Source organism: Eucalyptus grandis, chromosome 11, assembly GCF_016545825.1.
Source record: "Eucalyptus grandis isolate ANBG69807.140 chromosome 11, ASM1654582v1, whole genome shotgun sequence".
Lineage (NCBI taxonomy): Eukaryota > Viridiplantae > Streptophyta > Magnoliopsida > Myrtales > Myrtaceae > Eucalyptus > Eucalyptus grandis.
Window position 1 is genome coordinate 48,880,961 of NC_052622.1, and position 27,935 is coordinate 48,908,895.

The following is a 27,935-nucleotide window of genomic DNA, read 5'->3' on the forward strand; positions in this document are numbered from 1 at the left end:
TCACAGAAGATGTTGGTGACATCTTTGAGTACTATTTTATTTTTGTGTAGCCGGCATTTCCAACCATAGTTGCTATGTTCTCGTAGGATGCTAACCTCTTGACATTTGCACAAATGGCATGCTTTCATTCCTCCTTGACATGCCGTAAGATCATCAAGACGTTCAATTTTGTAGTGATTGTGGAGCGCTTCCAATTTTTTTGGAAACTTGTCCTTAGTGGGTAGTTCTTGGTTACAAATTAGGAATCTCTCATCTTGAAACTGGTCACCTCTAATTCATATGCAACCTGGCCCACCAAAAGTGAGTTAAAAATTTGGATTTGTAGCCATATTGACATCTCTATAGATATGCAATCATTTACTCTAAGGGCAGAAGGTTAGGGAGTTCAAGCTTTCTCAATTTTCACTATTTTAGGCATTTTGTTTATGATTTTTTTTTTTTTTGAGCAAGTATGAAAATTAGTAACGTACTAGTTGCATCCATCACGCCTCTATGTGTGCGCTCACACATGTACGGAAGGGGAGCAAGGCTTTGTTCCTAATCGTTGCTAGTGGAAGATCGGACCAAGTGGCAATGCCTTTAGATCTCTTAAGTCACAATTTATAAACGTCTCCATTGGATCTTGGTTCAATATTTGGTGTTGCCGCCATTGGTGGCAGTGACCAGCTCAGATTAAGATCTAAAGAGGACCATACGTTGATATATGGTGTCGTTGGACCCTTCAAATGGGTGAGTTGAGTCTAGTCGAAAATGATCCGACTCAAGTAAACCCATTTAATCCGTCTTAACCCATTTCAATATAATGCAAATTTAGTTATACCCGCCCATATAAAATATTTCCAAATTTAACTCAATCTATGAAAACTCATACCCAAATTAAGGTGAAAATGCTAAGTAAGCGAGCATAAGATTGAGAGAAGACAAGAATAAAGATAGAGTTATAAATATAGGTTGAGTCTAAACAAGTTGTAAACCCATTTGTGACCCATTTAACACCCATATTATGTTTAAACCATTTATGGCCCATTTACCTAATATAACTAGCACATTTATGATATATTTAACACTAATATGAGTAAAAAAAATTGGGTCAATAACCCATTTTGATGGGTCTAAGTGCCACAGCATGAGAGATAGAGATTATGGTAGTTTGGCAATTGAATTATGATTTAGGCTCCATTTGTTTTGCAAAAAATGTGACATTTTTGGAAATTGATAAGTTTTATTTTTTTTTTTAATTTTTGGCTAAAAACCAAAAATGATTAGAAAATATTTTCGTAGTTTAGTATGAAATATTCAATTTGATTTTCTTATGTAACATTACAAAAATTCAAATTGTTAATTATTTTATATTTTTAGGATTGATACCTTAAAAAACTCCAAATTAGTACAATTGTGACAAATTTATATTAAACTAATTTTGTGACAACCAAAAACCCAAAACTGGTATATTGTTGATAAATTTACCCCAAATTAGTATACTTGTGATAAATTTACCCTCTATTAGTTTTTGTTAAATTTTATTATCAAATTATTAAATTGGATTATATGTGACAGTTGACTGGTGTATCGGTTTGAGATTTTACTCTACTTATCACAGTTATATAATTTTTGTGATTTTTGTGGTATTAATTCAATTTAACGAAAAATACGGATGTATTATTTTGATTTTTTGGCTTTGAACATATTAGGTTGGGGTAAAATTGTCTCAAATGTACTTGTGGTCATTTTGGGTAAATTTGTCATAGATGTACTAATTTGGGATTTTTCATGGTCAAAAAATTAATCTATGGTAAGTTTGTTGTAAATGTATCACTTTGGAGTTTTTCAGGATATTAATCCATATTTTTATATTTTTCTTTCTTTTTTTCATTTCTTTGGCTAGTGGCCAACCACAACGATGACCAGTCACTAGCCACAGGAGAGGGACAAGCTCACCTAAGGTTGACAAGGCTCCATCTCGGCCGATTTGGCGAGGCCACTTGAGGTCGACAAGCTCGAGGTGTCGTCGTGGGGTGATCCAATAGTTTTAAGCTTAAGACCTTATGGTAGTCGAGGAAGCAGCAAACTTCTCACACCTTACTTTAGTCTATCCTCTTCCTCATCAATTTCAACTACAACTTCCTTCACTTTTGTCTCTCTCACTTTGGATCTCCTCTCCATCTCGTGGGATTTGACAACCTTGGGTGAAGCTTGAGCTCACTCTGTGGTTGGTCACCTGCGTCGCCATGGTAGCGATTAGCCGAGGAAGAAGCAAAAGAAAGGAAAGAGAAGATAAGAAATTTATAAAATATAATCAAAATCTAAAATACATTTTTTTTTTATAAAATATAACTATTTTAAATTTTTCTATAAAAATGAACATTTAATTAACAAAGGACTTGAGCCTAAGCACGACCTTTGTGGATCCAAGTTTTGAGTACCGAGGACCAGAGCTTGAGCATTAGGGACCCGAGCATGGCCTTTATAGACTCGGCTCGAGTGCTAAGGCATCGAGCACGAGCACCAAGGGTTCAAACCTGACCTTGATGGACCTGGGGGTGGGTGCCAAAGACTTGAGAACCAATATTAGGGTACCAAGCGTAAAGTTTCAAAAAGTTTTTTGACTTTTTCAATAAGGAAATCATTTTCTTGAACTTAAATATAATTTTTATGTTGATCATGAAAATATTTTCTATTAACTCATTTTCCTCCAAACGTTAGTAAATGAGAAAATGTTTTTGCGAAAATTATTTTCATGAGATAAACGGAGCCTTAGTGATAATACATATGATGGCTCTATCAATGGAGGTAATTGCTGGTCAAGGAGATAGGGCATAAGAAAGATAGAGTGAGTAATGGCAATTTAATAGAGAGAATGTGATTAATTTGATCTGGCCAATATCGGGCAATTGCTAGGTGTCAATTTTCTAATGAAGGGTTAGAGAATGTTAGAATATAATTAAATATTAAATCACGCTTCCATCTAACGGTTCTAATATCATGTGAGATTTATTAAGACCACTAACAACTATTTTAAAAACTTAAGCTATTGGATGAATGCATGATTTATTATTTAAATATTCTAATATTCCCCATCATGCTTAGTTTGGTAATTTGCTTAGTACTAAATGTGAAAATTTAATTGATGAGGCAAATTAAGTCTGATAAGATTTGAACTCAAGACTTTAAACTCCGATACCATGTTGGAATAAAGCGAAAAAGAGAATATTTGTATATTTCTATGTGTGTGATACCAATGATAAGAGTCTATTTATAGGTTGTTCTAAACAGTTATCAAAAGTAATAAAATATTACAATATCAAATAAAATCGATTAGAATCAATCAAGAAAGATCATCATATCTAACAATTATATATTAAACTATGCATTCAGCTAACAGAAAAAAAGTTGGATAAAGTCCTAAATTACCCGAGTTTTTCCCCCTTAGAAAATTTGATTTATTAAAATGGAACGTGATATAATAAGGTGACGCACTTTATGCATTTAAGGAATTTGTGACTATGTTCTCACGCAATCCTTAAAAGAAAGAGCTTTCTGGGTCGTCTCAACCCTTGCAATTGAACTTCATCCTCAAAAAATCTTTGAAACTCTTCTGCAATGAGAATTAAGAGTGGCCTAATTGCAAGTTGCCCGTTAGAAGATAGGACATACCATGAAGGAGTGGGACCTTATCAACAACACCGGCTTGGCGACGCAACTAGGACCTCTCGTAGCTGGTCATTCTTCAATCATGCAAGAAAAGCATAGTGACTGGCGAGTAGAACAAGAGTCCACACATCGTCGATTAATAACCAGAATTAGAAACAGCGGTCCTAGGACGAAACTGGATTAGAGACGAAGGGTCGTCGCGACTTCGTGTCGTCCGGTTGCACGGTAGCGAGCAAGTGCAGTGAAACTGTCCTCTGACAAAACCAGTTTTTCTCTGTACGACAGAATCTGTGTGAAAACTGTCTGGTTACACGTCGCAACCCGCAGCTTAGCCCTTCATCTTCTCTTATTAATCTCCCAATGATGGCTGAAGAACATCGCGAGTCTCTACGGGACATGCCCGTTCTGTCACAGAGAGAAGAGACAAAACAACACGTGTTGAGACCAGTAATGGGTCCAAACCTCGAGAAACTTCCCCCGAACCACCCTCCTCCTTCCACTTCTGGAGTTTCTGGGCATTATTGAGAAGCTGAGACGACAAAGAAACAAGATAGGCCCGCACACACGCATCGAAATGACCATTTTGGGCCCGTCCATCTCCGCCCTTTTAAGCTCCCGGCAGAACAGTGAAATGCTCTAGGAACCCCCCAGATGAAAAGCCGGATTTCATCCACCGACGAAGACGAGGGCGACGACCATGCCGCCTACCTCTGGTGGCGGTCGGCGGCGGGGTACGAGGAGTGCGCGCGGCTCGCCGGACAGCCGGAGGTGGCGGCGAGAGTCGCGAGCGGGCTGAGCCCGAGGGTGAGGGTGCTGAGGGAGATGGAGAGGCTGGCGATGGTGGCGCCGGAGGGGCTCGACGAGGTGAGGCAGAAGCTGTTCCTGTACCGGGCCGGCGACTTCTGGGTGCCGACTGGGGGGCTGAGCAAGGAGGAGATGGACATCCCGGCCACCAACACGGTGCTCCTGACGGGCTTCGCCGGCTCCGGCAAGAGCTCGCTCATCAATCTCATGTACAGCGTGTTGGGCCGGGCCGGGCTTATCCCGTTCGCTCAGACTTCGTGTGGTGAGGAAGCCGCACTTACCCTTGATTTATTTAGTTCTCATCTTTAATTCTTCTTCGCCAAAAACAAGAGTAATGTAACTAAATAATTTTATTAAAAAGAAAGCAATTGCATTTCATAGAAGATTTTCACATTTCTTATCGATGCATCACTGAAATGAAGTTCAATTTTCTGCAAAAAGAACGAGAAATTCTAGGTGTCATGTTGATTTTTTTTATTTTTTTATTTTGGTCAAAGGTATCATGCTGATTGGTTAGAAAGGATTAGAAGCTGGAATTTTTACTGGTATTGGAATATAGTTTAGTGTTAGTATCAGCACTGCTTGATAAAAAGTAGAAAGACTCTAAATAGCGACATTTTGTTTTTAATTAGTTTACAGAAAGACCTTTCAAGAAGATAAAGATTGACTTATGGAAAACGCCTTTGACGGGTCAAAGTGATGAGTTTTCTACATGAGGTGTTCCAGTGTAATATTATATTTTCTTCTGGAGTTATTTTCCACTCGAATGAGAACGTCTTCAAGAATATTTCTCAGGGGAAAACAATGTAAGCATAAGCCTTTTCATGTCTCTGCAGGGAAATCTTCCAACTACACGACGATGTATCTCGAAGAGCACAACGTGGTGAGGTCGATGCGGAGCGGCTTCTGCGTCTACGACTCGAGAGGCTTTGACTACGGCCGTGTTGGTGAGGCCTTGGAGGAGCTGTCCGATTGGATGACCGAAGGCGTTCACCACAACCAGCTCTGCTCCAGGCCGGGGGATCGAGCTTCCTCAGATGACGAATCTGAGTTCTGTCCACCGAGGGCTTCTGCCAAGTTTGCGAAGAGGAGAGTGAATTGCGTCATGGTGGTCGTTAACATAGCCGAGGTCCACGAAGCGATGAAAGCTGGCGATTTGCAGCCATTAAGAGCGACCAAAGAGCTGTTCTCGGCCCCTGCTTTGAGAAAATGCAGTGAGTCCTTGGCTTCAGTTGCATTGTTTTCTCATATTGTCTTTAGAACATTTGTAATTCATTGGTCAGTTATGTGGATGCCTCTGGTGGTTGCAGATGAGAGTCCCCTCTTGATCCTGACGCACGGCGATTTGCTAACGACCGAGGAGAGGATCGAGGCCCGTCTCCAGATATGCGAATGCCTCGGCATATCGGAGTCAAGCGGAGTCTATGACCTCGTGTGCCTCACGGAGTACGGCTTTCTCGCAGAGGAGGCAGACCCCATCACAGCCTATACTCTGGCCGAAGCCGTCTATCGGGCGTTGCTGATTTCAGACAGAGACCACGTTCCTAAGAACAACTTCCGAGACTGGGTGTGCATCGCGTTCTCGTGCCTGATGTGGATCTTCGGCGCCTTGTTTGGTTTCCTAGCCGTTATCTGCAACAAGCTCGGGCAGCAACGAAAGGGGTTTAGGATTTGAAGCGCTGGCATAAGCATTGTAGATTCATTCTCAGGTGTAGGATTTAGCTGTGCTGATGCTAACTGAGGTAGTTTGATGTGCCTAGTTGATTGACTGATCTTTTTTCCTTCTTCTTTTGTCTCCCTTGTGATTGTGATGGAGATGAGAATGTAATAATGTCCCTGAAGAATCTCGTATTCGAATAACGCGTTCAATCTAAATAGGGCGCTTAGAAAAGTTACTGAGTGAATCCGGGGCACACATTCGTTGTTCATGCAAATCATTGAAGATGGTGGATCACACATATGAAGCGGGTTGATTCCATCAAATTAAATACATTTTAGGTTTTGTTTGTTTTGCGAAAAATAATATTATATCTTTAGATAATATTTTCCAAGAAATCGTTTTCAAGTATATAATTGAAACCTAAAAATGAATTAGAAAATATTTTCCGTCGTTTGATATAAAAAAATTTGATTTAATTTTCTAGGAGAAAATTATCATAATATTTGATTTTTTTAATTCTTTTTCTTTTTCTATTTCTTTCTTCATTGACTAGTTGTTGATCGTTGGTCGGTTGCCAACCATGGTGACGATTGGTGATCGGCCACAAGCAAGGGATGACTCGCCCAAGGTGGGCAAGGCTTAAGCCCGCCATATTTTTGCGAGCTTGAGCCTTGCCAAATTGACGAGCTTTGAACTTGTCAAATTCCAATGAGTCGAGTTGAGTCAACTCCAGGCAAAGCTCCACCTTGAGGTCAAGCTTTGCTAGCCTTGAGCGAGCTCATCCCTTGCTTGTGGTCAGTCGCAAAGGAAATGGAAAATTAAAATAAAAAATAATTAAAAATTTAAATTTTTAATTATTTTCATAAGAACAAACATTACATTAACTAAGCACCCGAGCTTGAGTGCCAAGGGCTCACGCACAACCTTTGTGGACACAGGCTTGAGTGCTGGGGACCAAAGCTCAAGCATCAGGGACTTGACTACTACCTACGTGAACCAAGCTCAAGTGCTGGGCATTGAGCATGTGCACTAGGGCTTTGAGCTTGAGCATGAGCATCATTGGCCTAGCCTTGATGGACCCAAGATCAAGCATCGACTTGAAAATGAGCATTGGAGTTAAAAATATTTTTCGTCACTTATTTTTCTCAAATAACCAAACGTCAAAAATGATGAAAATATTTTTGAGCCTTTGTTTTGAAAAAAAAAAAAAAAAAAAGCTTCATAAAAAAGAATATATTTTCTAAGAAAAAAATTCAAGAAAATAATTAGTTTTCCTTTGTTTGATGATCTGTAGTTTAAAGTACTTTTTTACTTTTTAGATTTCATTTGAAAAATGATTTCAATTAGGGAAAAAATTCCTTTTTTAGATATTTTTATTTTTGTTTTGTTTTCTTTTCCTTCTCCATCAAGAAATGAGAAAAAAAAAATTAAAAATTCATTTTTCTAGAAAGAAAATTAAATATTAAAAAATTCAATATGAGCATTTTCGAAAAGTATTTTCACCTTCTTAAATTTAGGAATTCACTTGTCTAATTTTATACTGAAAATTTTCCTTAACTCAAAAATATTTTCAGTTGATTAATCATTTTCAGCAAGTTAAATAGTGAAAGATGGAAAAACACATCCCCTCAGATAAATGCACTCTCGAATGAATTTCCATGTAAGCCTTAGGATTTGTGACGTTGCGACATAACATCAGCCGCTTGAATTTCGAGCTCCATAGCCAGTGCCAACTACCTCAGCTCGTAGCCGGAGCAGGCCGGATGCAAAAAGGCAATGACAAATATATCCTCATCCTCATTAGGAAAATCACCAAGTCGTGTAAGTTCAGACCGAAGACTAGAAGTTAGCGCGCCAGGAGCGGAGGGGCAGAGAGAGAGAGAGAGAGATGTCAACTCTGATCGACGTCGCGGAAGGAGCATCCGACTCCGAGCGCCAGCACCGAACGCCTCTCCTCCCCCATCCTTCTTCGCCTTCCCCTCCGCCGCCCGACCCCCGCGATGAGGCCGCGCCGGAGATCGCGCCGGAGACGCCGCCCGGCGACGACGACGGGCGCGGCGCTCGATCCCCGTCCTCCGATCGGCGGCTCGCTTCTCTCGACGTCTTCCGCGGCCTCACCGTCGCCGTACGCTTCTCTGACCTTTTCCGTCTCGTTTATGCCCTGCGCCAGCGGCCTCTTCCGTCGCTTCGACCGCTTCCCGATTATGGCTGATCGGTAGCGTTTGAAGTGCTCGGTTAGGTTATGGCTGAGCGGTTGTCACTCTTCTGTCGTGCTTCAGCTGAATTAGCGGTTTATAGCCTTCTCTCGTCGCGCGATTCAGTTATCGAGTAGCCCCGTGCAGCTGATGCATCGCCAGACTGAGTATTTCGGGAAGTTATTTCCGTTAGCTTTAGCGGATAGAATGCGTGTGCTTATAATCGCGTTAGCGAATTGGTTGGCGCGATTAATCGACGCAGTGCTGGTCCTCCAGTCATCGAGCTCGCGGTATCTTTTACGATTCCTAGCGATTTAGCTTGAGGCGAGAGTCTGATCGTGTCACTACTGTATTGGCGTTTGCAGTTTTAGGTCGGCAACGTCGCTCGTACTTTTTGTTTTCTGATCTTAATCTTCCTTCGTGTTTCTATATCTTGCAGTTGATGATATTAGTTGATGATGCGGGAGGGGCTTTCCCGGCAATCAATCACTCACCTTGGTTTGGCGTAACACTCGCAGATTTTGTGATGCCATTCTTCCTCTTTGGAGTGGGCGTCTCCGTTGGTCTAGTTTTTAAGGTGCAAACGCTTTTCGAATATGAAAGTCCAGGAGGATCGTAGCTACAGAGAGATACTTTGATCATGCACATCAGTTTTGATGGATGATGGACATGAAGCAAATCGAATGCCTTTCAACTATTTGAAATAATGTCATAAAAGTTAAAAGGTTCACTTAGTTGGGTAAACTAACATAGACCGAGTGTATAATGTATAGCCACGATTTAGTTTGGGACACTAAAGTAATCATATTCTAAGTAATTGACAACATGAAGTGTGGAATTAATTATGAACAAGGACAATTTATGATGATACAATGTAGTCTAAGCTGCATACTGAAATGGGGAAAGAGTTCTACGGCTTGTCTCTACGAAAAGAAATCAATTGCTTCTTGAGTTGGACCCTTAAATTTTAGACGCCAACCCATAGCAAACTTCCAATTCTCAGAATCTGCAAGTTGGCTTGCGCCATAAAAGTTACGTTAGTGGGCTACTTCCTTCTCCTAAAAAATTTACTAATCACTTCTTGTTATTTTTGCCTCTCTGCAGAAAATTTCTAGCAAACCATTGGCCACAAGGAAAGTCATAATAAGAACTCTTAAGCTCTTTCTTTTGGGTTTGTTACTGCAAGGTAAAAATTCCCTAGTCACATGCCATTTTTTGAACCGCTATTGCACATTATGCTTGCTGTGGTAACTCAAGACTGCTTGATATTTCTGGTATACTAGGTGGCTACTTCCATGGGCGCAATCAGTTGACATATGGAGTTGATGTGGGCAAGATTCGTTGGTTAGGAGTGTTACAGGTAGCACTTCTGACTTATGTTCAGTTGTTGCATGCCTTGATCTTCTCTGGTTGAATATTTTTTGGTGTGTTAGGTTTAAAATTCAAAGTTGAAATGTAGTATCACGTTTTTTGGAGATGATAGGGAGTTCTTTCATCACCGCAATGAACTCATTGAATGTGTTACCTTAAGAACATTTATTGCAAACTTACTCTAATTTAATTCCAGTTCCCACTTCAATCATATCTTGTGAACGCATTAGCATGTTATCCCTATCCAGTGACTGATTTTAGTTGGTTACATCCACAGTGGCAACGACATTGAATGGTTGGCTCAAGTAATACTTTTATGTCTAGCCTGCCAGAGTTTCTGATTGAATTGTTAGGATTTTAACTTGGAATTTAGAAACAGTGGTTATAGCATATGATCTATACTTATAGCAATCTAGCTTTTAGAATCAATCTTTGAGCAGAATTATTTATCCACCATGATTTTTGCATCTGCAGAGGATATCAATTGGATACTTCTTGGCTTCAATCTCAGAGATTTGGCTTGTTAGTAACATCTCGGTTGATTCAACACTGGCCTTTTTAAGGAAATACTATATTCAGTGGTTAGTTCGGACTTTTGGACCTTTACTATAGCTGTGGCTACCATTGTTTCCCTCCAGTTGCTGCTTGTTCCTTTGAAGAAAAATGGAAAAGGGGCAGCAGGGGATATCGAAACTGTCCATGTTCACTGTTTATGCAGGATTTCACCAAAGCATAGAAATGTGTGGTTCATAGATTTTCACACTACACTTATCAGACTGTAGGAAGACGAGAGGTTCTTTCATTAAGAAATGTCTACAACACTAGAAATCTATTAATTATCCAGAGTTTGAGAAAATTTCATAGAGGGTACCTAGAGGAGAAGGGTGGATTGGAGCAAAATAGGGAGTTTGGAAAATGTAGTGAATTTGGGCATCTCTGGGTTTTATGATGCATCTTCTCTCTTATTGAGATATAGGAGACAATCTCTTCATATGTCATAAAGCTTTTTTTTTCTTCTATGGAAATTGGTTTCTCGATCCAGGTGGCCACTCTCTCCATTTCTCCTCATAGAATGTACCATTGATGTAGTTATTTGCAGCCTTAATCACCTATCCTTCAAATTTATCATCACAGAGGACAACTTTGTCTTTCTTTTCCATTGATATATCATATCAAAGAAGTATGACAAGCTTGTTGGCTAAGCATGCCACAACCTTAAAGCACTTTCTTTGATGGGAAGTTTGCCTCTCGTGCTTCATATTGATAGTGTTGCATACATTCATGCTATAGGTGGTGTTGATGCTTATCTAGGATTTCCCCACTCCCAAGTATGCACATGCTTACTCATTTAAAGTTATTTTTACCTTGTGGGAACAACAATGTGTGTTAATAATAATTTAGTTTCAGTTACATGAAGAACAACCCAGTTTTTGGTTTATCGTTCAATCTACTGAGTCGACATAAAGATTTATGCTAAAGAAAGTAAGGAAAGTATGTGAATTGGAATAGAAAAGAAAAGAAATAGGGAGTGAAGTCAAGAGCTAAGTATACTGATTGGAATGTGTCCCTGCTGTTGCCAAATGAGCTCTTCATATGTTGTGCAGGACAATGGCTATTTTGCTATGTGCACTTTACATGGGCATGGTTTATGGGCTTTATATTCCAGACTGGGAGTATCAAGCAGTTGGAATGAGCTTCTCTAGCAATCAATCCAGCCTTCAAAATGTGAGTTCTTGCGACAATAATTGTCAGTATTTCCTGATTTATGTTGTTCATCTGTTTGCTATTCTGTCCTTTACCTGCTTTTGGCTTATTCCTTATGCATCATGTGTTGGTTTTGGAAGTGATAGCAGAAGTACTTGCCTCAACATGTTTTGTGCAGCCACATGTCTTCTCTTAGGTTATATGTTGGTAAATTAGTCGGCAATGTATTTAATATGGAGTGTGTCTGGGGTAACTAGATAACATGCGGCAACTTAATCTTCTGTGATGTAGTAATGAATGGGAGTGCGAACATTTTCATGTTTCTCAAGTTTGTTGACCATTCACTGTGTCTTAGCTTCTTCATAATGCTTCAGTGAGGAAGCAGTATTCATCCTGATTGACCATGATTCTGCTAATAATTTCACATGAAATGAGCCCAAAATAGTTTTTTTGGCTGCATTTCTTGCTTCTTTTCTTGTTTTAGGATGTTGGTTTATGCACAAAAGCACAAATGAAAGCACAGAGTCTTTTACCAAAAAAAAAAAAAAAAAAACACAGAGTCAGGCTAAGTGATCATGTAACTCTGGGCCTTTAAGGCTAGTTTATCACTTTCAAACAAAAGACTGAGTGATCATTACAAAATTAGTTATGGCAGTATATGACCTAATTCATCTCAAAAGGTAGTTCTCTCTATGAAGTGAAGTTTGCTTGATGATTATATGAGTTTCATATCAGTGGATTAGTCAGAATAATAGATGAGATATTAACTAAATCAAAATACAGTTTTAGTTTTTATGTGATTCTGTCTAGATCTTTGATTGGAGTATGTGCCTGATTATAGTTTCATGTCGAATTATTGCAATATAATATTATATCCCCATATGCTATCTGATAGGTTTACTGCAAGACTAGGGGCAGTCTTGAACCTCCATGCAATGCTGTGGGCTTTGTCGATCGACATCTTCTTGGAGAGAATCATCTTTATCAGCGTCCTGTCTACAGAAGATCAAAGGTTTCAGTTAGCTCTAACAAATTGTCATATTTCTTGCATAATGCTTCCTAATTACCTTCATAGACATTGTCTTACATGCGATCTCTTGTTGTCAACAGGAATGTAGTGTCAATTCTCCTGACTATGGGCCCTTACCAGCAAATTCACCTGGTTGGTGCCTTGCTCCATTTGACCCGGAGGGTGTTTTGAGGTTTGATTGTCATGATCTACAAACTCATGTTGGGATTATTAAGATTTAGTTTCTTATACATTTAATAGCCTCATGGTCCTAATAAGCGAATCTCCAGCTCTTTGATGGCTGCTGTTACATGTTTTGTGGGTTTGCAGTATGGACACATTCTTGTCCATGTCAAGGTATGATGTTACTTTCTAATGTTTGATAATTATACTATAATGTATCCTTCCGTTCCCCCCTCCCTTTTTTGGTTTTGAAACTTGTCCAGCTAGTAGATGTTTTGGTTAAATGGTGACTATCATATTGTGTCTTTGCTACAGAGCCACGGGCAGAGGATGCTTTTCTGGTCCATGTTGTCCTTGCCCCTACTGCTGTCAGGATATGTTTTGGAGATCCTAGGTATATTTTTTTAACTCAATTTATATTAGAAAATCCTCATTTCTTCTAAGCTGTGGCTTTTTGCTACGACAGGTATTCCTCTTTGTAAACCGCTATATACACCTAGCTATATGTGCATCACATCTGGAGTATCTGGTTTGGTGTTAACTGTGGTTTTTTACCTGGTAAGCTAATCTTTCTATGGATTCTTCATTGGTCCATAATGTTCGAGCAACTTCCTTCATCCCACTTCTTCCTCTCTCCCTCTTTCTTTCTGGACACGGGGCTATCCTCCTCCTGTTCTATTGTCCTGTATGGATGGTGGAAAAACTTGCACAAAAGGGCAGAGCGTAGTGCTTAATGTTTACACCATGAACATGTCTATTAATGCGTTAATAGATCTTGAAGTAAAGGTATCCTATTAAGGAAAAACGAAACGTGAACTAAATGGAACAGTCATTTGCCACCTCCAATTTGGGTAATCTGATGTCTTCTTGTGTGTAAATGTAATAGCATGAATTCTAAGGTTGAGGAACTCTTTCTCATGAATTGGTCAATAAAAACTTGGTGCAGGTTGATGTGAAGCACTGGAGAATGCCAACAGTGTTTCTTCAGTGGATGGGAATGAATGCTCTCATCATTTTTGCTTTGGCAGCTTGTGAGCTTTTCCCTGCAGCCATGCAAGGATTCTATTGGCGCTCCCCTGAAAACAACTTGGTAGAATTTTCTTCTTTATCTGCTGTCACAATTTTATTGTTCCTGCCTATTTTTCCATTTACAGAAGAAATTGGGACTGGATTGTTAACGGTATATGGAATTTCAAGATTAACACAGACAGGGAAGAACTTGGTCTGAAATTGGTGCCTCAAGCCAAAACTGAAAGAGAAAAAGGAAGGCTTCCATTTATACACTAATATCTTATGACTAGCTTAAGTTATGAGAAGTTTATATCGAATGTGACATTTTCTGTCTGCGTAAAGAGTTATTTAGCTGAACATTTGAGCAACAACAGTCAGTCAAACAAGATGGCTGGAGTTTAGCATTTAACTGAATCATATCTTGCATCTACTGAATGCTGAAATGATACGGTTGATCATGTTTGGAATGTTCCTTAGTGAATAATAACTTGAAGCCGTATATGTATTGCAGGTTGATATCGCTGAGAGGTTACTCCAGGGTGCATTTCATTCGAAGAAGTGGGGTACTTTGGTGTTTGTAATGCTTGAGATTTTGTTTTGGGGATGCGTTGCCGGTTTCCTTCATATGAAACGCTTATATGTCAGACTATAGTGTAAGCAATGTTCAAGTTTTAACTTTGTCATTGAGAAAGGTTTTTTTGTGTATTTTCCCCCTTTAAAAGGTAAATATCATTCCGGTCACGAATCTCATTTTGCAATTTATGATAATAATGCACGGCAAATAACCCAGAAAATCAGCTAATCTTGTATTTAATTTCACCAAACAACTCACCTCATGTTTAAACAAGCCAAATTTGGAACATATAGTCATGGATGTTGACATGCTAATTGTTTGGTCATATGGTACATGTGTTGTGCTTCCTACTTTTTGGTTATGAAGTTTCATCCCGAGGCTAGATGCTTTTCGTTTTAATTCACTACCCACCTTTGAAATGGAAAATTGACTTTTGCATCTTTGTTCTATTAGTTCTGTTTGGTAACATTTCTGTTACGGGAAACAATTTCTTTTTATAAATAGTCTTTTTTTGTTCCCGAAACAATTTCTTAATAAAGGAACGTGTTTAATAACTACACAAAATTTTTATTTTCAGAATATAAAAAGAATAAGAATGCAGTTTTTAAAATTCATAAAAAAATTTGTAATGTAAAATTTCTTATAATTTTTTTTCTTACTTTTCTTAATGCCATCGGCTGTAGCCATTGGCTGACCTTTGACCACCGCTGATGGTTGCCGCCCGCCATTGATACCCACTGTCCATGACCACTAAAGACGCCAACCGTCAAGGTTGATTGCCAATTGGCAGTGGCGGTCGGAGGTCGGTGGTTGGCGGCGACAACAACGGCAGTGGTGGAAGCCAGGCGATGGTGGAGTCGATGATCATCAACAGTGGGTGACGATGGGTAGCAGTGTCAACAGTCATCGGCAGTGGGCAGCAATGGCAATCGGTAGTGGGCAGCAATGGCAATCGGTCGACGACAATAGTTAGGCAGGAGTAGGCAGCAAAGTGGGGTGGCAGCCAGCAAATAAGAAGAAAAGAAAATAAGAAAATAACTTATTTCTAGAAATTAATTTCTGAGAATAAAAAGTTATTTTTTTCTACTTCTTATTTCTATTCCAAATCTTTTCTTCGGCCGAATAAAAAAATTAATTGACGTTACTAAATAAATTTATATATATACTTTTTTTGTTTCGGAAACAAAAGAAAGAAATTGGAATAAGGCCTTAGTTGCCGGTCAGGAGAGTACAGAAAATACCCGACTGGTTCTGCTAGTCCCAACAAGACTCCCTCCACGTATTAGTCAGAGGGCGTTGACTTTCAGAGAGCTTTGTTTCTGTGCTTATCAATATCACTGCATTTAAAATATGGCTTGTTGTTGCCCTTACTGGTGGGGCAAAAAATTTGGCACGAGTCTCTTCATGAAATAGGGATTCGTGATGCATTGCGTATCAGCACTCCGGTAGTATCAGAGCTGAAGTAGAAGACACCGGATTATCGCCTGTGTACTCAAACCTATCAATTCCTGCTGCCTCCTGCTGCGGGATAACGAGGCAGACTAGGTTTTACAAGTAATGAACACGTGGAAATTTGTGAGCATCGGATTGTAACCTGTATGTTCAAACCTATCATTTTCTCCCCCCCTTTCATCACTTGAAGACATAAGCTTCTTTGGAGAAAGTGACGAGTCCATGTTTGTTCAGCAAAGGTCAATAAGGTAAGCAGTAGGAGGAAGAAAAAACCTGTATCTAATATTATTCTACATGTCACTTTTTGTGATGTGATCAGTTCAGTTCGTACATATACTACAAGCTAACCCGTAGTCCAACTAAAAGCATCATCTACTGACTAAAAAATGCTTGTTAGTATCGACCATCTATTGAGTAACTCGATTTATAAGTAGACAGTCAACCGAATCCCTGCAAGATCATTATTCAACCTCAGGACAAGAGTAGGTCCGCATATACAAAATTTGAATCGCCGCAAGAGAGTAGTCCATGATGCCTCTGTCAGCTATAGGAAGCCAAGCCCATCTCCGTTCAAATCATCACCCTGCATCATTGGGCACTCGGCTGTATCGTGTCCCAACAGCCCACAGCAAGGCACGGAGCAACGTCTCCTTTTCCTATAGAGATCCATACCATCTCTTGTTCTTCTCTCTTTCATTTTTCCAGTGGGGATAGACTCATGAGGGTTCCCAACTGCAAAACCGTGAACTGACTCTTCGACCTCTGGAAGAATCAATGACTCTGGTGGACTATTATAGCCAATTTCATCAGTTTCGTGTGGATTCCCAGAAAATTCTTTGATGCGGGAAAGTGCTGCACCTATTTGGTCACAGGCAACATCTAAGAACTCTTCTGACTCAAAAGGTTCTGAAATTAGTGATGCAACCATAGACCGCAACAGCTGTACTTTTCCAGCATACTCCCCAGATGTCCTCATGCTACTTTTTGCACCACACCAACGGAGAGGCAAATACCGGTCGGGAATGTGAAAACAGTTGTTGTTTGATAGAACCCGGAGAATATGCCGACAAAGGATACCTGAAAATTCAAACTGGCAGCAACTGCAGCTGATGAACTCATCTTGAGGGATCCAGATTACTTTGTATCCTCCATTCAACTGTGTGTGGTGTCTCACAATAAAATAATTTTCATCTACCATTAGAGAGGCAAATTGTGGTGCTGATACAAGTTCCTCTTGTAGTTTGGTAAATGCATATGGTGTAAGAATAGAAGCAGCATGAGATTCAATCGGAGATCCAGTTTTGAGGGTGACTTTGCGGATTTTCCGTTGCAACTTTTGCTTTGCTCCTGCTTCATCCTTCAGCTCAACTATAGCAGCGACCTGTAACGAGAGTATAATATCAGGATGCAGTAGACTTAACTGTAAGTTCTAAAATATGGAGAATGTAAAGAGGCTACTGCAATTCACCTGCTCCACTAAATTTTCAAGATTAGATTGAGCACTTAAAATCCTCTGGATGTAAGCACTGACTGCCTCAGATTGGATAGCGTTGGTCATTCCCGCACAAAAGTAAGACCTCAAATATGGAAGGGCCCAAAACATACGTAATGCGTACAAGCTATTGATATGCTTATTTCCATGTAGCCCATACATGCTGACCATCTTGCTCCATTCTCCTTCAAAATCTTCCACACTGTGCAAATTATAGAGTTCATGAAAGTCTGTCTTCCATTTGTCATACCGTGGCCCAAGAAGCACTGAAAACCAATCAGAGAACTTCGCAACGATATGCCTGATGCAGAAAGCATGTTTTGTCTTGGGAATCTGATCCGCAACTGCTTCTTTCAGCCACATGTTCTGGTCAGTCAAAATTGTTCCGGGAGCCTTTCCATTCATGAAACCCAAGAACGTCTGTCGCATTTAAGGTGTCAAGCTAAAAATGAGATAACCATGAAAACTAGAAGTACAAGATATTGCACACAGTTGAGTCAGAAAACTGTTATGTCTCATATCCAGATGCTAGGAACATGGCTATATCATAAGAATGGTTGAGAATAGATCTACCCAGTCTTTTGTCATGTAGAAGCATTACCGGTATAGGTTTTTATAACTCTTTAGACTAAGATTCACTAGCTACAAGAACAGAAAGAGTTATTCTTCAGCATGAATTCAGAAAATGCAGAGAGAGAAGAGAGGCAGTTTTTGGTTGTTTTGGGGGGGGTGGGTTAGATTTGGTGAGAGGACATTAACTCCCAATGTACTCTTACTCACCCCCACCACCCCAGGTCCTTTAGATCCCTAACCCAAACATGTGACTCAAGCTCATGATATGATTGCTTTAGCCAAATGGCAATACTTACTTGCACGTTAAGAAAATATGAAGTGTGCCTCTAATTTCACTTGTCAACATGAAAAGCAATTCAAGTAGCCTAAAGCTCAGTCATTTGGCCAGACTGCAATCTTAATGTACTGCAACAGCCAAAAAAAAAAGGATACCAGATTCTATCATATATTCAATAGCACAATGACAAAAAAAATGGTCCATAATGGTATCAGTCTTCTAGAAATGGGATAAGTGCCTACCTTCAATGCCCACGAAAAGACTGCACATTCTCATCCCGAAGAAGCACACAACCAAAGAAACAATTCATCCCATGATTATCAACTCCAACCCAAATTCCTAAGATCATATCATAAGCTTCTAAACGGTGTGTAGTATCAAAACTACCGCATCTCCGAAAGCCTCATAAGATCTAATGGAAGAAGCATAAGACCATGCAATATATTCCAATCTGTTATTTGCATCTAGCTGGAAGTTGTATTTGAAGTTGGGATCTTTATCCTTCTTATCCTTGCACATTTTGAGAAGGTCTATAGCATCATTATCACGATCCACGGGTCTAAAAGATCGCAACAAGTTCCTGACATCTATTTCTGTGAAAGGTAAACAACCAAGCTTGACACCCTTCTCCAGCTCCATTAATCTTAACATTTGTCGCACTGACATCCCAGCTTTTGCATACATGCAAATCCTGCTCTTGTCATCTGGAGACATGGTGCAGTAAGCAGGAAGCAGCTGCATGTCATTTGATTTTAAAAGTTCGTGATTGTGGATGTTGCTGAAACCAGTAATGCGCCATTCAGGTATGTCAAAATCAGCCCTTTTAACAATTCGCATGAATGCTTGACATCCGCAACGAGATGACTTTCGATTTCTTTGCAGCTTTCCATCATCAGAAGGCTTTATCTGTGGATAGCCACCACGGTGACAGGTGAAATCCCTTCTGGTAATCCCCCTCCCCACCCCATCTTTCCCTCGAGTTCGATGCCGTCTAATTGAAAAGCCAAACTGCTTTGCAAAGCTGCAATAAAACTCATATGCAGCATCTTGTGAAACAAATCTCTGGCCAATAAATGGGACGAGATTAATTGAAGTTTGCCGTGACAATATGGTTTCCTCAGGCGATTCCTCTATGGTACCAAAATCATTTGGGGATGAATCCGTATTATTGTCAGAAGTTTCCTTCATCACACTTGTTAATTCAGACATCATTGCACCATATATAAATCAGTGCTGGAACACACCTGCAAGAAAACCTATGAAGATGGTGATACTATGAATATGACATGGATAAACCACTAATATGAAACAGAAGATGTTAACAGCAGTGACCCATGACATTAATACAACCGTTACTGTGGTACATTCTTCGCAGGAAATCTTGTAAGAGTGAATACAAGCCCCGAAAATAAATGAAAAAAAAAGACTCTGGTATGACTTGCATTTGGCTTTTAATATGACTTTTGGTCATTTCGTGACAAAACTCAAGGAAAGAAGTTAACTAAGGGATATTCTGCCACCACTTTCTCCACACAACATCAACTGCAGTTACCTCCTATCACTTTCCCCACGCATACATTGCTGATTGTATTAAGACTGATGCTGCTGTACAGAATATCCCATGGTATTCTCAGGATCATTCTGGGTTATCGTTCACGCTGACATCACAAAAGCCCAGTCTGAACAGAAAAAACAAGTGGGACAACACCTAAATACTTCATTTTGCAGTGAAATTTCGCGCCTGAAGTAAACGAGCCTGTCCAGAACAAAACCACCATATTCTCATCTCACTGTAAATACTTTAAAACAGTATGAAACAAAGTCTCACGTTACCCAGATAGATTTTCCTCATAAACGAGTATCTTGCCTGCATTACTTGTATCCGAACTACATTCCACTCAATAAACTAACTACAATTGAACGCATAATTTGGTCCAACGTGCCCCGACGTGAATTCAGCCACACCACATCGCTTCGGTTTCAATGCCATCTCAAAAACCCAACTGCCAGTGCACATTTGAACCTTCCCACAAGACTGTCCAACAAAGAAGCCCTGATTGTTCCTAATCGATTCCAGTGAAGTTCATCCCACAGCTCCCCACAGCTCCCCACAGCCCAGAATCGAACTAAAAAATCAACACAACGCGCGAAACCCGATCAAACCATAACCCCACGACAAACCACCAAACACTCCTCCACGCGCGATCAAACCAACTCGTCACTCCGAATCACTCGATCGACACTTAGAAACGAAATCGGCGCCCAACAAAGCCGCCGAGAAATCGGAACGAGTCGACTCACCTGCCGCACGGCAGAAGAGCGGCTCGGCAAAGAGAAAGATGAGAGCTTGCGCGGAATCTCGAATTCACTCCATCTTCGCGCGGAAAGGGAATCTTTCGGAGATCGACGAAGAACAAGCGCGGCGGATTCGGGAGACGGAGGCGTGCAGAGCGCATCCAACGGAGGAGGATAGCATCCGAATAGGGGGAAATGCTATCTTGCGCTGAGCGTGAGGCGGTGCCGGTGCTTTGATTCGTCGATCGATCGCAGGTTTTTATCGGCCGTCGGATCGAAATTATCAGCGATGAAGGAAGGGTGATCCAATGCCCGGCCGGCCCGCCCATAGAATAATGCAAAATCACATAGCAAAATCGATAAAAACGCCGCACAAAACCAAAGAATTAAAAAAAATTCTCGTCATTTTACTTTTTTTTGCTGAAAAAAAGTAAATATTTTGCCGCCACGTCGTTAATATACCTGTTTTTATATGCAAACTAAATATATGTAGGAAGCTCTTTATATGACGGAAATGAAATTAATAATTTTAATTGTTGACTCGTGCTATGAGAAATTGATAGAATATTACTGCAAGGTACCACATCATTTCATCACAACACTCATTGGAGGATTGCATTTCACTAATTTCACAAAATCTTGCGACATTACTAATAATGGACTTAGGGGGCTACCCACTTAGATTAACATAACATTTATATTAAAGGGTAAATAAATTTTCAAAAATATTATATATATATATATATATATATATGATATATTAGTTGAAAAAGTCACTTCTATCGCCCTCTAACACCTACTTCTCGGTTCTCCATTGAATACGATCTATTTAGCTATCCGTCCGGATGCAATGTCCTAAGTTACTTAGTTTACTAACCAACATTAAATAAAATTAATGCGTAAGCAAGTTAAAGCCTTCACAATCACAATTAACCAGAAAAATACTTTCATATCAAATGTTTCTAGTGGAAGTAAACGATGAGGAGCTACAGCCATCTCATTTGCATGTCTTGATAACTTAAACTTCCGGGTTCAAATTTTTATCGGCAATCGCCTCTTCCATTCGTCTTGGAATTTCATTGCATCCATGCATGCTATGATTTGCTTGCGAAAATCAGCTTCTCCCCAAACAATATGTCATAACCAGAGTCATGATCTTTCCCAAAAAGACGCTCTTTTTTAACCTGCGGCAACATTACGAGTTTCGATTCCATATTGAAACAAAGTTTTACTCTATATAAGTAAATTGATCCGGCTATAAAACTTTTCATGATTTCTTCTATAATTTAGGGACATGGACGTGAGGAAGATGATATTATTCTCTGATAACTAAAAGTGCGATGGAAAAAGAACAAACATTTATATAAGAATTTAGAATAAAGACAAAGTCGGCTCCTCCCCTGGTTCTCAACAATTTTCATGTGCTCCTTCCTCAATTTAATGTCCTAAAAATTGCAAAAAATAAGCCAACCACCAACACCAACGTAACAATAAAAATGAAAATACATAAATATAAATAGATACCATCGTCTCCTCTTTTTCAATCCAATCTCCTCAATCTCACGCGACGTCTGTCGGCCTATGCAAGTTCTTTTTTGGACAATGACAGGCACAAACTAAGATGGTCATTTATTCTTGAAAACCCTAATGATGAAGTGCGTGCATGGCAACATATACGTCCGTCAGTACCAAACAGATTGTCAAGGAGCGTGATGCTTGCTGCGCCGACGGGTCTTCTCGCTGTAAGTCTGCGCCCTCATCTGCCGGTAAAACTGGGCGATGAACTCCTCGGCCTTGGCATCGATCTTGTCATCACCACCGTTCCCATCGTAGGCACCATCTTCGTCATCCTCGTCGTCATCAGAATTTCCCTGGACGAGGTCTTGCAGATTGACCGCAGAGGCATAACGGCTCGTGCTCCCAGAGGTGGACGAGCGAGAAGGCGAGTACGGCCTGGCCGGGGTCGACATGGGGGATGCGGGGAGCACATCGACAAAGTGCTCGCCCGGAGAGGACACCGCATGGACCAGCGCGGGGGCAGTGCCCTCGTGCGGCGGGGACTGGTGGCTCTGCATGTGCAGGGGACGCATCGAGCCTACGACCTTGTTCAGCACGCCGGTCGCGGCCACCTCGATCTGGACGGACGGCTTCGACGTTTTGCCCGATCCACGGCGTATCAGCAACAACGTGGCCCTCAGGAAGTTCATCGCCCCACGCTTCTTCTTGGTCTGCGCCTGCGGCGGTTTCTTCTCCTCTCTGACAACGATGGCATGGGCTGGGACCGCGGCGGCTGTGATGGTGTTCGGTTTGCTCTCCATGTGGGAAAATCAGGGGAAAGCAATGAGAGGATGGAGATCGATTGTCTACGTTGCCCTGCAAAAATGCAGGGCGAGTTGGGAGGACTTTGCGAGATGGTGTTCCCAGCAATGGCGTTATATATATATACATATTTGGGGTCTCCAGTTTCGTTTGCTAAGTTGGCATTTGTGGTCCGCAAAAGAGCTGGCCAAACTGTAGTTCAAGAATATTCTAAGGGGTTCAGTTTAGCAGTGCCGTTGGTAAATTGACGAAATTAGGCATCTCAGTTTGATTAAACTTAAATTGGCTTACCATACATTAAAATCCCTTAGAGATAGAAAATAAGAATTTTGTGGAGAACTCAACATCAAGATATTGCTAATCGTGCTGATGCCGAAGGGTAGGGAACGTACAATTTGGTTTTTCACGACAATGAGATGTTCGGGTTCATCTTTATTGGATGCGGCGGTCCTATGGTAGACGAGGCCGAGTGACTATATAAGCATAGGGTTCGTGCTGAGAGAATGATCGAAAGCGAAAATTCAGAAACAAAACCCATCTTCTTCTTTAATTCATTTCCTTCGTTTTCGAGACACGGTCAATAGACTCATTACTTCCTTTGGCAGTTGTTATGACACAAGGAGAGACCAAGTAGCAGCACCAACTAACCAGAAATGGAGAAGGGTAAAAATGGTCATGCGAATTTGTCCACAATTATTAAGTGCATTCAGTATGGCAAAATTCTTGCAGGAAGAGAGAGGGGGGTGTTTGTGTCGGAAACAAGAGGTGGTTAATCGTTGGGCAGTGCCGCTTCTTATGCCTGCGATTCTGCTCTCAACGTTATTGTTTGCCGCCTTCCTTAACTGCCTTCTCTCTCTCTCTCTCTCTTCTCTCCCCATTATTAGCCAGTGATTCGCAATAGCTCGCATGCACAAGCAAAACTTACGTGTCAAATTCCTTCCTCCACGAAAAAAAATTGTGGGAAAAGTACCAAAAAAGTCATAAACCTATTGCATTGATACTAATTCAGTCTTAAACTTTTCAATTTAATCAATTCAGTCCTAAACATTTTAATATTAGTACCAATTCAATCCATCCGGCCAATTTTGGCCGGCCGGGCGCTGACGTGGACGTCGACCAATAGCCGGACGCTGACGTGGCAATTTTAATGATTTTTTAAATTATTTTTTCGAATTTTTTATTAATTTTTATTGATTTTTTATTAATTCTTTTCTTTTTTTCTTTTCTGCCTTCTTCTTCCTAGGGTGGCCGGTGAGGCTCACCAGCCACCGGCGAGGGCCACAAAGCCCTCACTTGCCGCCAGCCGAGGGTCGCGGCCCTCGCCCGCCTCTCCTAGGCCGGGGCGAGGCGGCTTAGCCCGAATCTAGGCAAGGTCGCCTCGCCCGTGGCCGGCGAGGCCGATCCGGGCTAAGCCGCCGCCCGTGGCCCTAGTCGAGGCTGAGCGAGGGCCGCAACCCTCGCCGATGGCTAGCGAGGGCTTTGCGGCCCTCGCCCCCGCCCTAGCCTTGACAGCTGCAAGCTAAGCCACCTCACCCGCGGCCCTGGTCAAGGCCTAGCAAGGGCCGCGACCCTCACCGACGGCTGGCGAGGGCTTCCAGCCCTTGCCTCTGCCCTGGCCTCGCCGACGTTCACGTTAGTGTCGGCCAGCCAAAATTGGTCGGATGAACTGAATTGGTACTAATATTAAAATATTTAGAACTGAATTGGTCCAATTAAAAAGTTTAGGACTGAATTGGTACCAATGTAATAGGTTTATGACTCGATTCTTTGTATCATCGAGCCCATGTGATTGCATCTTATGTTTCCAACGTTCGGCGCTGAGTCATTCGCTCGCATCTCGTTGGTAACATATTTCGTTCACTCGGGATTTTCCCATTTAATTGAAGTGGGCAATTTTTTCATCATTCAAAAAACGTACACATTTCTTAGCCGTTTTGATATAAATAAGACACCATCCATCGCCACAGCTTCGTTAATCTCAATCTCAGGGCTGGCATCTTAAGTCGAGTCAATTAAGGGAATTCCTAGCGCAGGAACCGGAGGTTTCCCATTCGAATCCAATAAACTGCGTACAAACTACTCTATGTCAAGGTCAATTGAACAGGTAATAAATACGATCTTAACAATGTGTGCGGCCTGCGAGCTGTTTCATGGGGTTTTCAGGCAGCCGGGCCTACACGCCCGCTCCAGGGTTATGGAAAGCACGAAATGTAGGCAAATTTGATGAACTTTCTGTTTCAATGCAGTGAACGATAATAGGGATCAAAAACAAGTGGCACCGCCCAAAGTTCCAATTGAAATACCTCCGCCTGTCTTTTTTTTTTTAAAATTTCCTTTTGCGGTGCTAGGAATGGAATTGAAAAGAAGCACGCAAATTCATTCCTGTTGAAGTCAGTGTAGCTCCCCCACTTCATCGTGTAGGAATATATTATGTGTCATATTTGCTGTACCATATTATAGCAAACATTACTGTAGCAATTTAATCTACTATTATATATCCATGTTAGGGTTCGATTCATTCATAGTTGTCATTTTGCATCTCAAGAAATTCTCGCAAAGTTCCTATAAGATTCACTTGAATAGTTATAGCATGAATTGACGAATGAAAGAAGCGGGTGGTTGAAACTGTCATATCAATAATGAGCATGTTTGGTAAAGACTTCTCCAAAGTCTCCAAAGTCCCTTGGACGTCCAAAGCCACTTGGACTAAATTATAAGTGTTTGGCAAATATTTTTGAAATCCCGTTTTGTAAAAGTTGGCCTCCAAAAGGCTAAAAGCTCAATACAGGTCCTAAGTTGCCTTGGACTTTCAGCTTTCTCGACATGCCTTTAGAGTTATAAAGAAATTCCTTTCAAAATTATCTTCACTAACTTTTTGTTTTTTTAGTGTTGCTCCCGATAACTGTTCACCTTCTTCTCCAATTTTGCCCTCAAATGCAGTCAATGACTGTTCATCTTTTTCTCCACTAAGGTCAATCAGTGTGATTGCGAGTGGTTGCAAGAGGCCAACGATGGGCTAGAGAGGGGTTGGTGTGGTCACGGTGACACAAGTGATCGTTGCTGGGGGGTCATGCGACCTTCACAAGGGGCTGTGTGATTTGGTCGCATCAACCTCTACCGGGGGCTGCGCAATCTAGGTCGTGATGACCTACGCGAGGGTCGGCCGACCCCAGGCGACCCTCGTCGATGGTCTTCGAATGCCACTTGTCGCGATCAATTTTTTCGGGGTTTAAACCACCTAGGGTTTGGCTAATGGATTGTTAAGCCTAGACTTAACTCGGGCTCTCCCAAGCCCATACCAATTCGCGACTTAGGTTCAAGTTTATAACATGCAAATGATTTTTTAATTAGGAGTCGCCACTAATCTATTTTTTGGTGGGTCGATTAGAAACCCAAGTAAAGTAACGGGAGATTCACTTTACTCCTATGAACCAGAGACTATGGGTACGGGGACTTGATTATACTAGATTCCTCTAATGCCCTTTCGATACCTTTCTTTTTATTTTGAAAAATGTTTGGCAAGCAGTTTTGATTGATTTTAAATTTATTTCCCTAACATGTGAGACAATCATGCGAGTGCGCAAACCACCAATTTAACACTCAGATAAAGTAGTGAATAAATTATAGGATTTACCTCGAAGCAACGAAAGCATCTGCGTTGTTAGATCAAAATTCACATCAGCAATCCTAGATATGATTTCTAATTAACACGCAATCACTCAATTTTTGCTTTCGTTTTAATGAGAATCATGCAATCAATATACTAATCTAACATGCAATGATATGGCATAGCAATATGACCTAAACTATATGACATAAGTAAAAAAAAATGATTTTTTGTGTTTTCTTAGTGAACATGCAATAATTAAATATGCAATCTAAACTAACCAAATGACCTAACTCTAATGACGAGGAAATTCTAATTAAATGAACCTAGCAATTACTAAATGACGTGCATTTCATGAACCCAATTCTATATGACGTGCACGTGATTTTTTATTTTCTTAATAAGCATGCAATCTATCATGATATGCAATGATGTGCAAAGAATGCCCTAATTCTAATTTTTCTTTTTTTCTTATGAAATTCAAAATTAAAATGGCCAAATAATTAAACCTGCAATTCAAATTTAAAACTAACATCCTAGATGAATGCAATCTAATTCAAAGATATCATCTAACCTAGATATCATCTAAACATGCATTAAAAAAAAAACTAACTAACCTATCATGCAATCAATCCTAATCTACATGGGATGGGAATGCGATTTTTTTTTTGTATTTTCGGGATAAATAGAAAAAATATGAGATAAACATCAAACCAACCATGATCGTCAAGAATATTGTCCATCACTCAATTTGAAATTCAAATTTGATTATCTCGCTAATAAAATCGATAAATTGATCTTAAGGCTTAAAGATCAAGATATCAGTTTTACTTCCATTATTCCATCTAAAGCCTTATAGATAGAATAAAAATTCGTGCGGTTGCGAATTGGATGCTACATTAGGGAATTTCGATCATGTATTGGAAAAAAAATCAATCAAAGAGATAAAATATCGAAACCTCAAACAAGATAAACAAATCTACCTAATAAGTTAAATCTACCTAAAAGATAAACCTATCAAATAAAGTAAAATAGATCTATACCTAAATTTGAATTTTTCCAAAAAACCAATCGGTAGAACGGACCAACGATGGGCACGGCACGGCACGGCTCAGCTTTAGGGCAACGGTTGTGGCAATATCTCGGCTTGGCTTGGCACAATTTGTGACGATTTCGATGGGCTAATGTTCGGGACATCAATGTGGCGTCGAGTTAAACATGGAACAGCAACGTTGACGCAGCAAAATCAGCAAGCTTCACCGATATTGGGTTGGGTCGTGATGGACACGATTCAAGCCTGAGGAACTCACGGACACGCCTACACCGATACTGCTCAATCCACTTTGAAGCACACCTCGACACCTGGACGTGGGCAGCAATTGGGACAGCAAATAGTCAACGTTTGAAGATCCAAATATTTGCTGGAGAAGTTGAGGAATTTGCTGTGATGCTCAGCCCTCCTTGACGCGTCCTTGGACTAACGTGGCAGAACAATGGGAACAGCAAATTAGTTGACGTTGGGCGCCCTTCACGGACAAAACACCGGCACCGAGAAGGAGCTGCAGGCACACGTGGAGATCACTGATGTCGATGGAGCCTCCTTTGAACTTCCGAAGGTAAAAGGCACCGAGAAGGAGCTGCAGGCACGTGTGGGGATCACTGATGTCAATTGATCATCGAAAATCAAAGGGCAGCACACGTTCGCCAACGATTCTCCCTCACGATCCGTCCCTCTCTCTCGATTCTCAACTTTTCGTC

At 40.7% G+C, this 27,935-nt stretch overlaps 4 protein-coding genes across 4 annotated transcripts; 2 read left to right on the forward strand and 2 right to left on the reverse strand.

Moving 5' to 3' along the window:
• Nucleotides 1-4,039: 4,039 nt before the first annotated feature.
• LOC104426797 lies at nucleotides 4,040-6,346 on the forward strand. Its single transcript, XM_010039957.3, has 3 exons — nucleotides 4,040-4,717; nucleotides 5,292-5,669; nucleotides 5,766-6,346. Exons 1-3 carry the CDS (start codon nucleotides 4,303-4,305, stop codon nucleotides 6,128-6,130), a joined length of 1,158 nt encoding a protein of 385 aa, XP_010038259.2. The 5' UTR covers nucleotides 4,040-4,302; the 3' UTR covers nucleotides 6,131-6,346.
• A 1,589-nt stretch (nucleotides 6,347-7,935) lies between these two features.
• LOC104427979 (heparan-alpha-glucosaminide N-acetyltransferase) lies at nucleotides 7,936-14,333 on the forward strand. The gene is made up of 13 exons (XM_018865882.2): nucleotides 7,936-8,240; nucleotides 8,750-8,887; nucleotides 9,415-9,496; nucleotides 9,594-9,670; nucleotides 10,156-10,262; nucleotides 11,286-11,406; nucleotides 12,281-12,397; nucleotides 12,496-12,587; nucleotides 12,685-12,751; nucleotides 12,893-12,971; nucleotides 13,044-13,135; nucleotides 13,524-13,667; nucleotides 14,100-14,333. Exons 1-13 carry the CDS (start codon nucleotides 8,004-8,006, stop codon nucleotides 14,238-14,240), a joined length of 1,494 nt encoding a protein of 497 aa, XP_018721427.2. The 5' UTR covers nucleotides 7,936-8,003; the 3' UTR covers nucleotides 14,241-14,333.
• Nucleotides 14,334-15,870: 1,537 nt separating this feature from the next.
• Nucleotides 15,871-20,495, reverse strand: LOC104426798 (protein FAR1-RELATED SEQUENCE 11). The gene is given in 6 exon segments (XM_010039960.3): nucleotides 15,871-16,995; nucleotides 17,083-17,526; nucleotides 18,199-18,215; nucleotides 18,218-18,340; nucleotides 18,343-19,200; nucleotides 20,258-20,495. Coding segments are annotated over 5 exon segments (2,247 nt in total). The 5' UTR covers nucleotides 19,169-19,200; nucleotides 20,258-20,495; the 3' UTR covers nucleotides 15,871-16,158.
• A 1,097-nt stretch (nucleotides 20,496-21,592) lies between these two features.
• Nucleotides 21,593-22,645, reverse strand: LOC104426799. Its single transcript, XM_039304104.1, has one exon. It carries the CDS (start codon nucleotides 22,567-22,569, stop codon nucleotides 21,952-21,954), a length of 618 nt encoding a protein of 205 aa, XP_039160038.1. The 5' UTR covers nucleotides 22,570-22,645; the 3' UTR covers nucleotides 21,593-21,951.
• Between the last annotated feature and the right edge of the window lie 5,290 nt (nucleotides 22,646-27,935).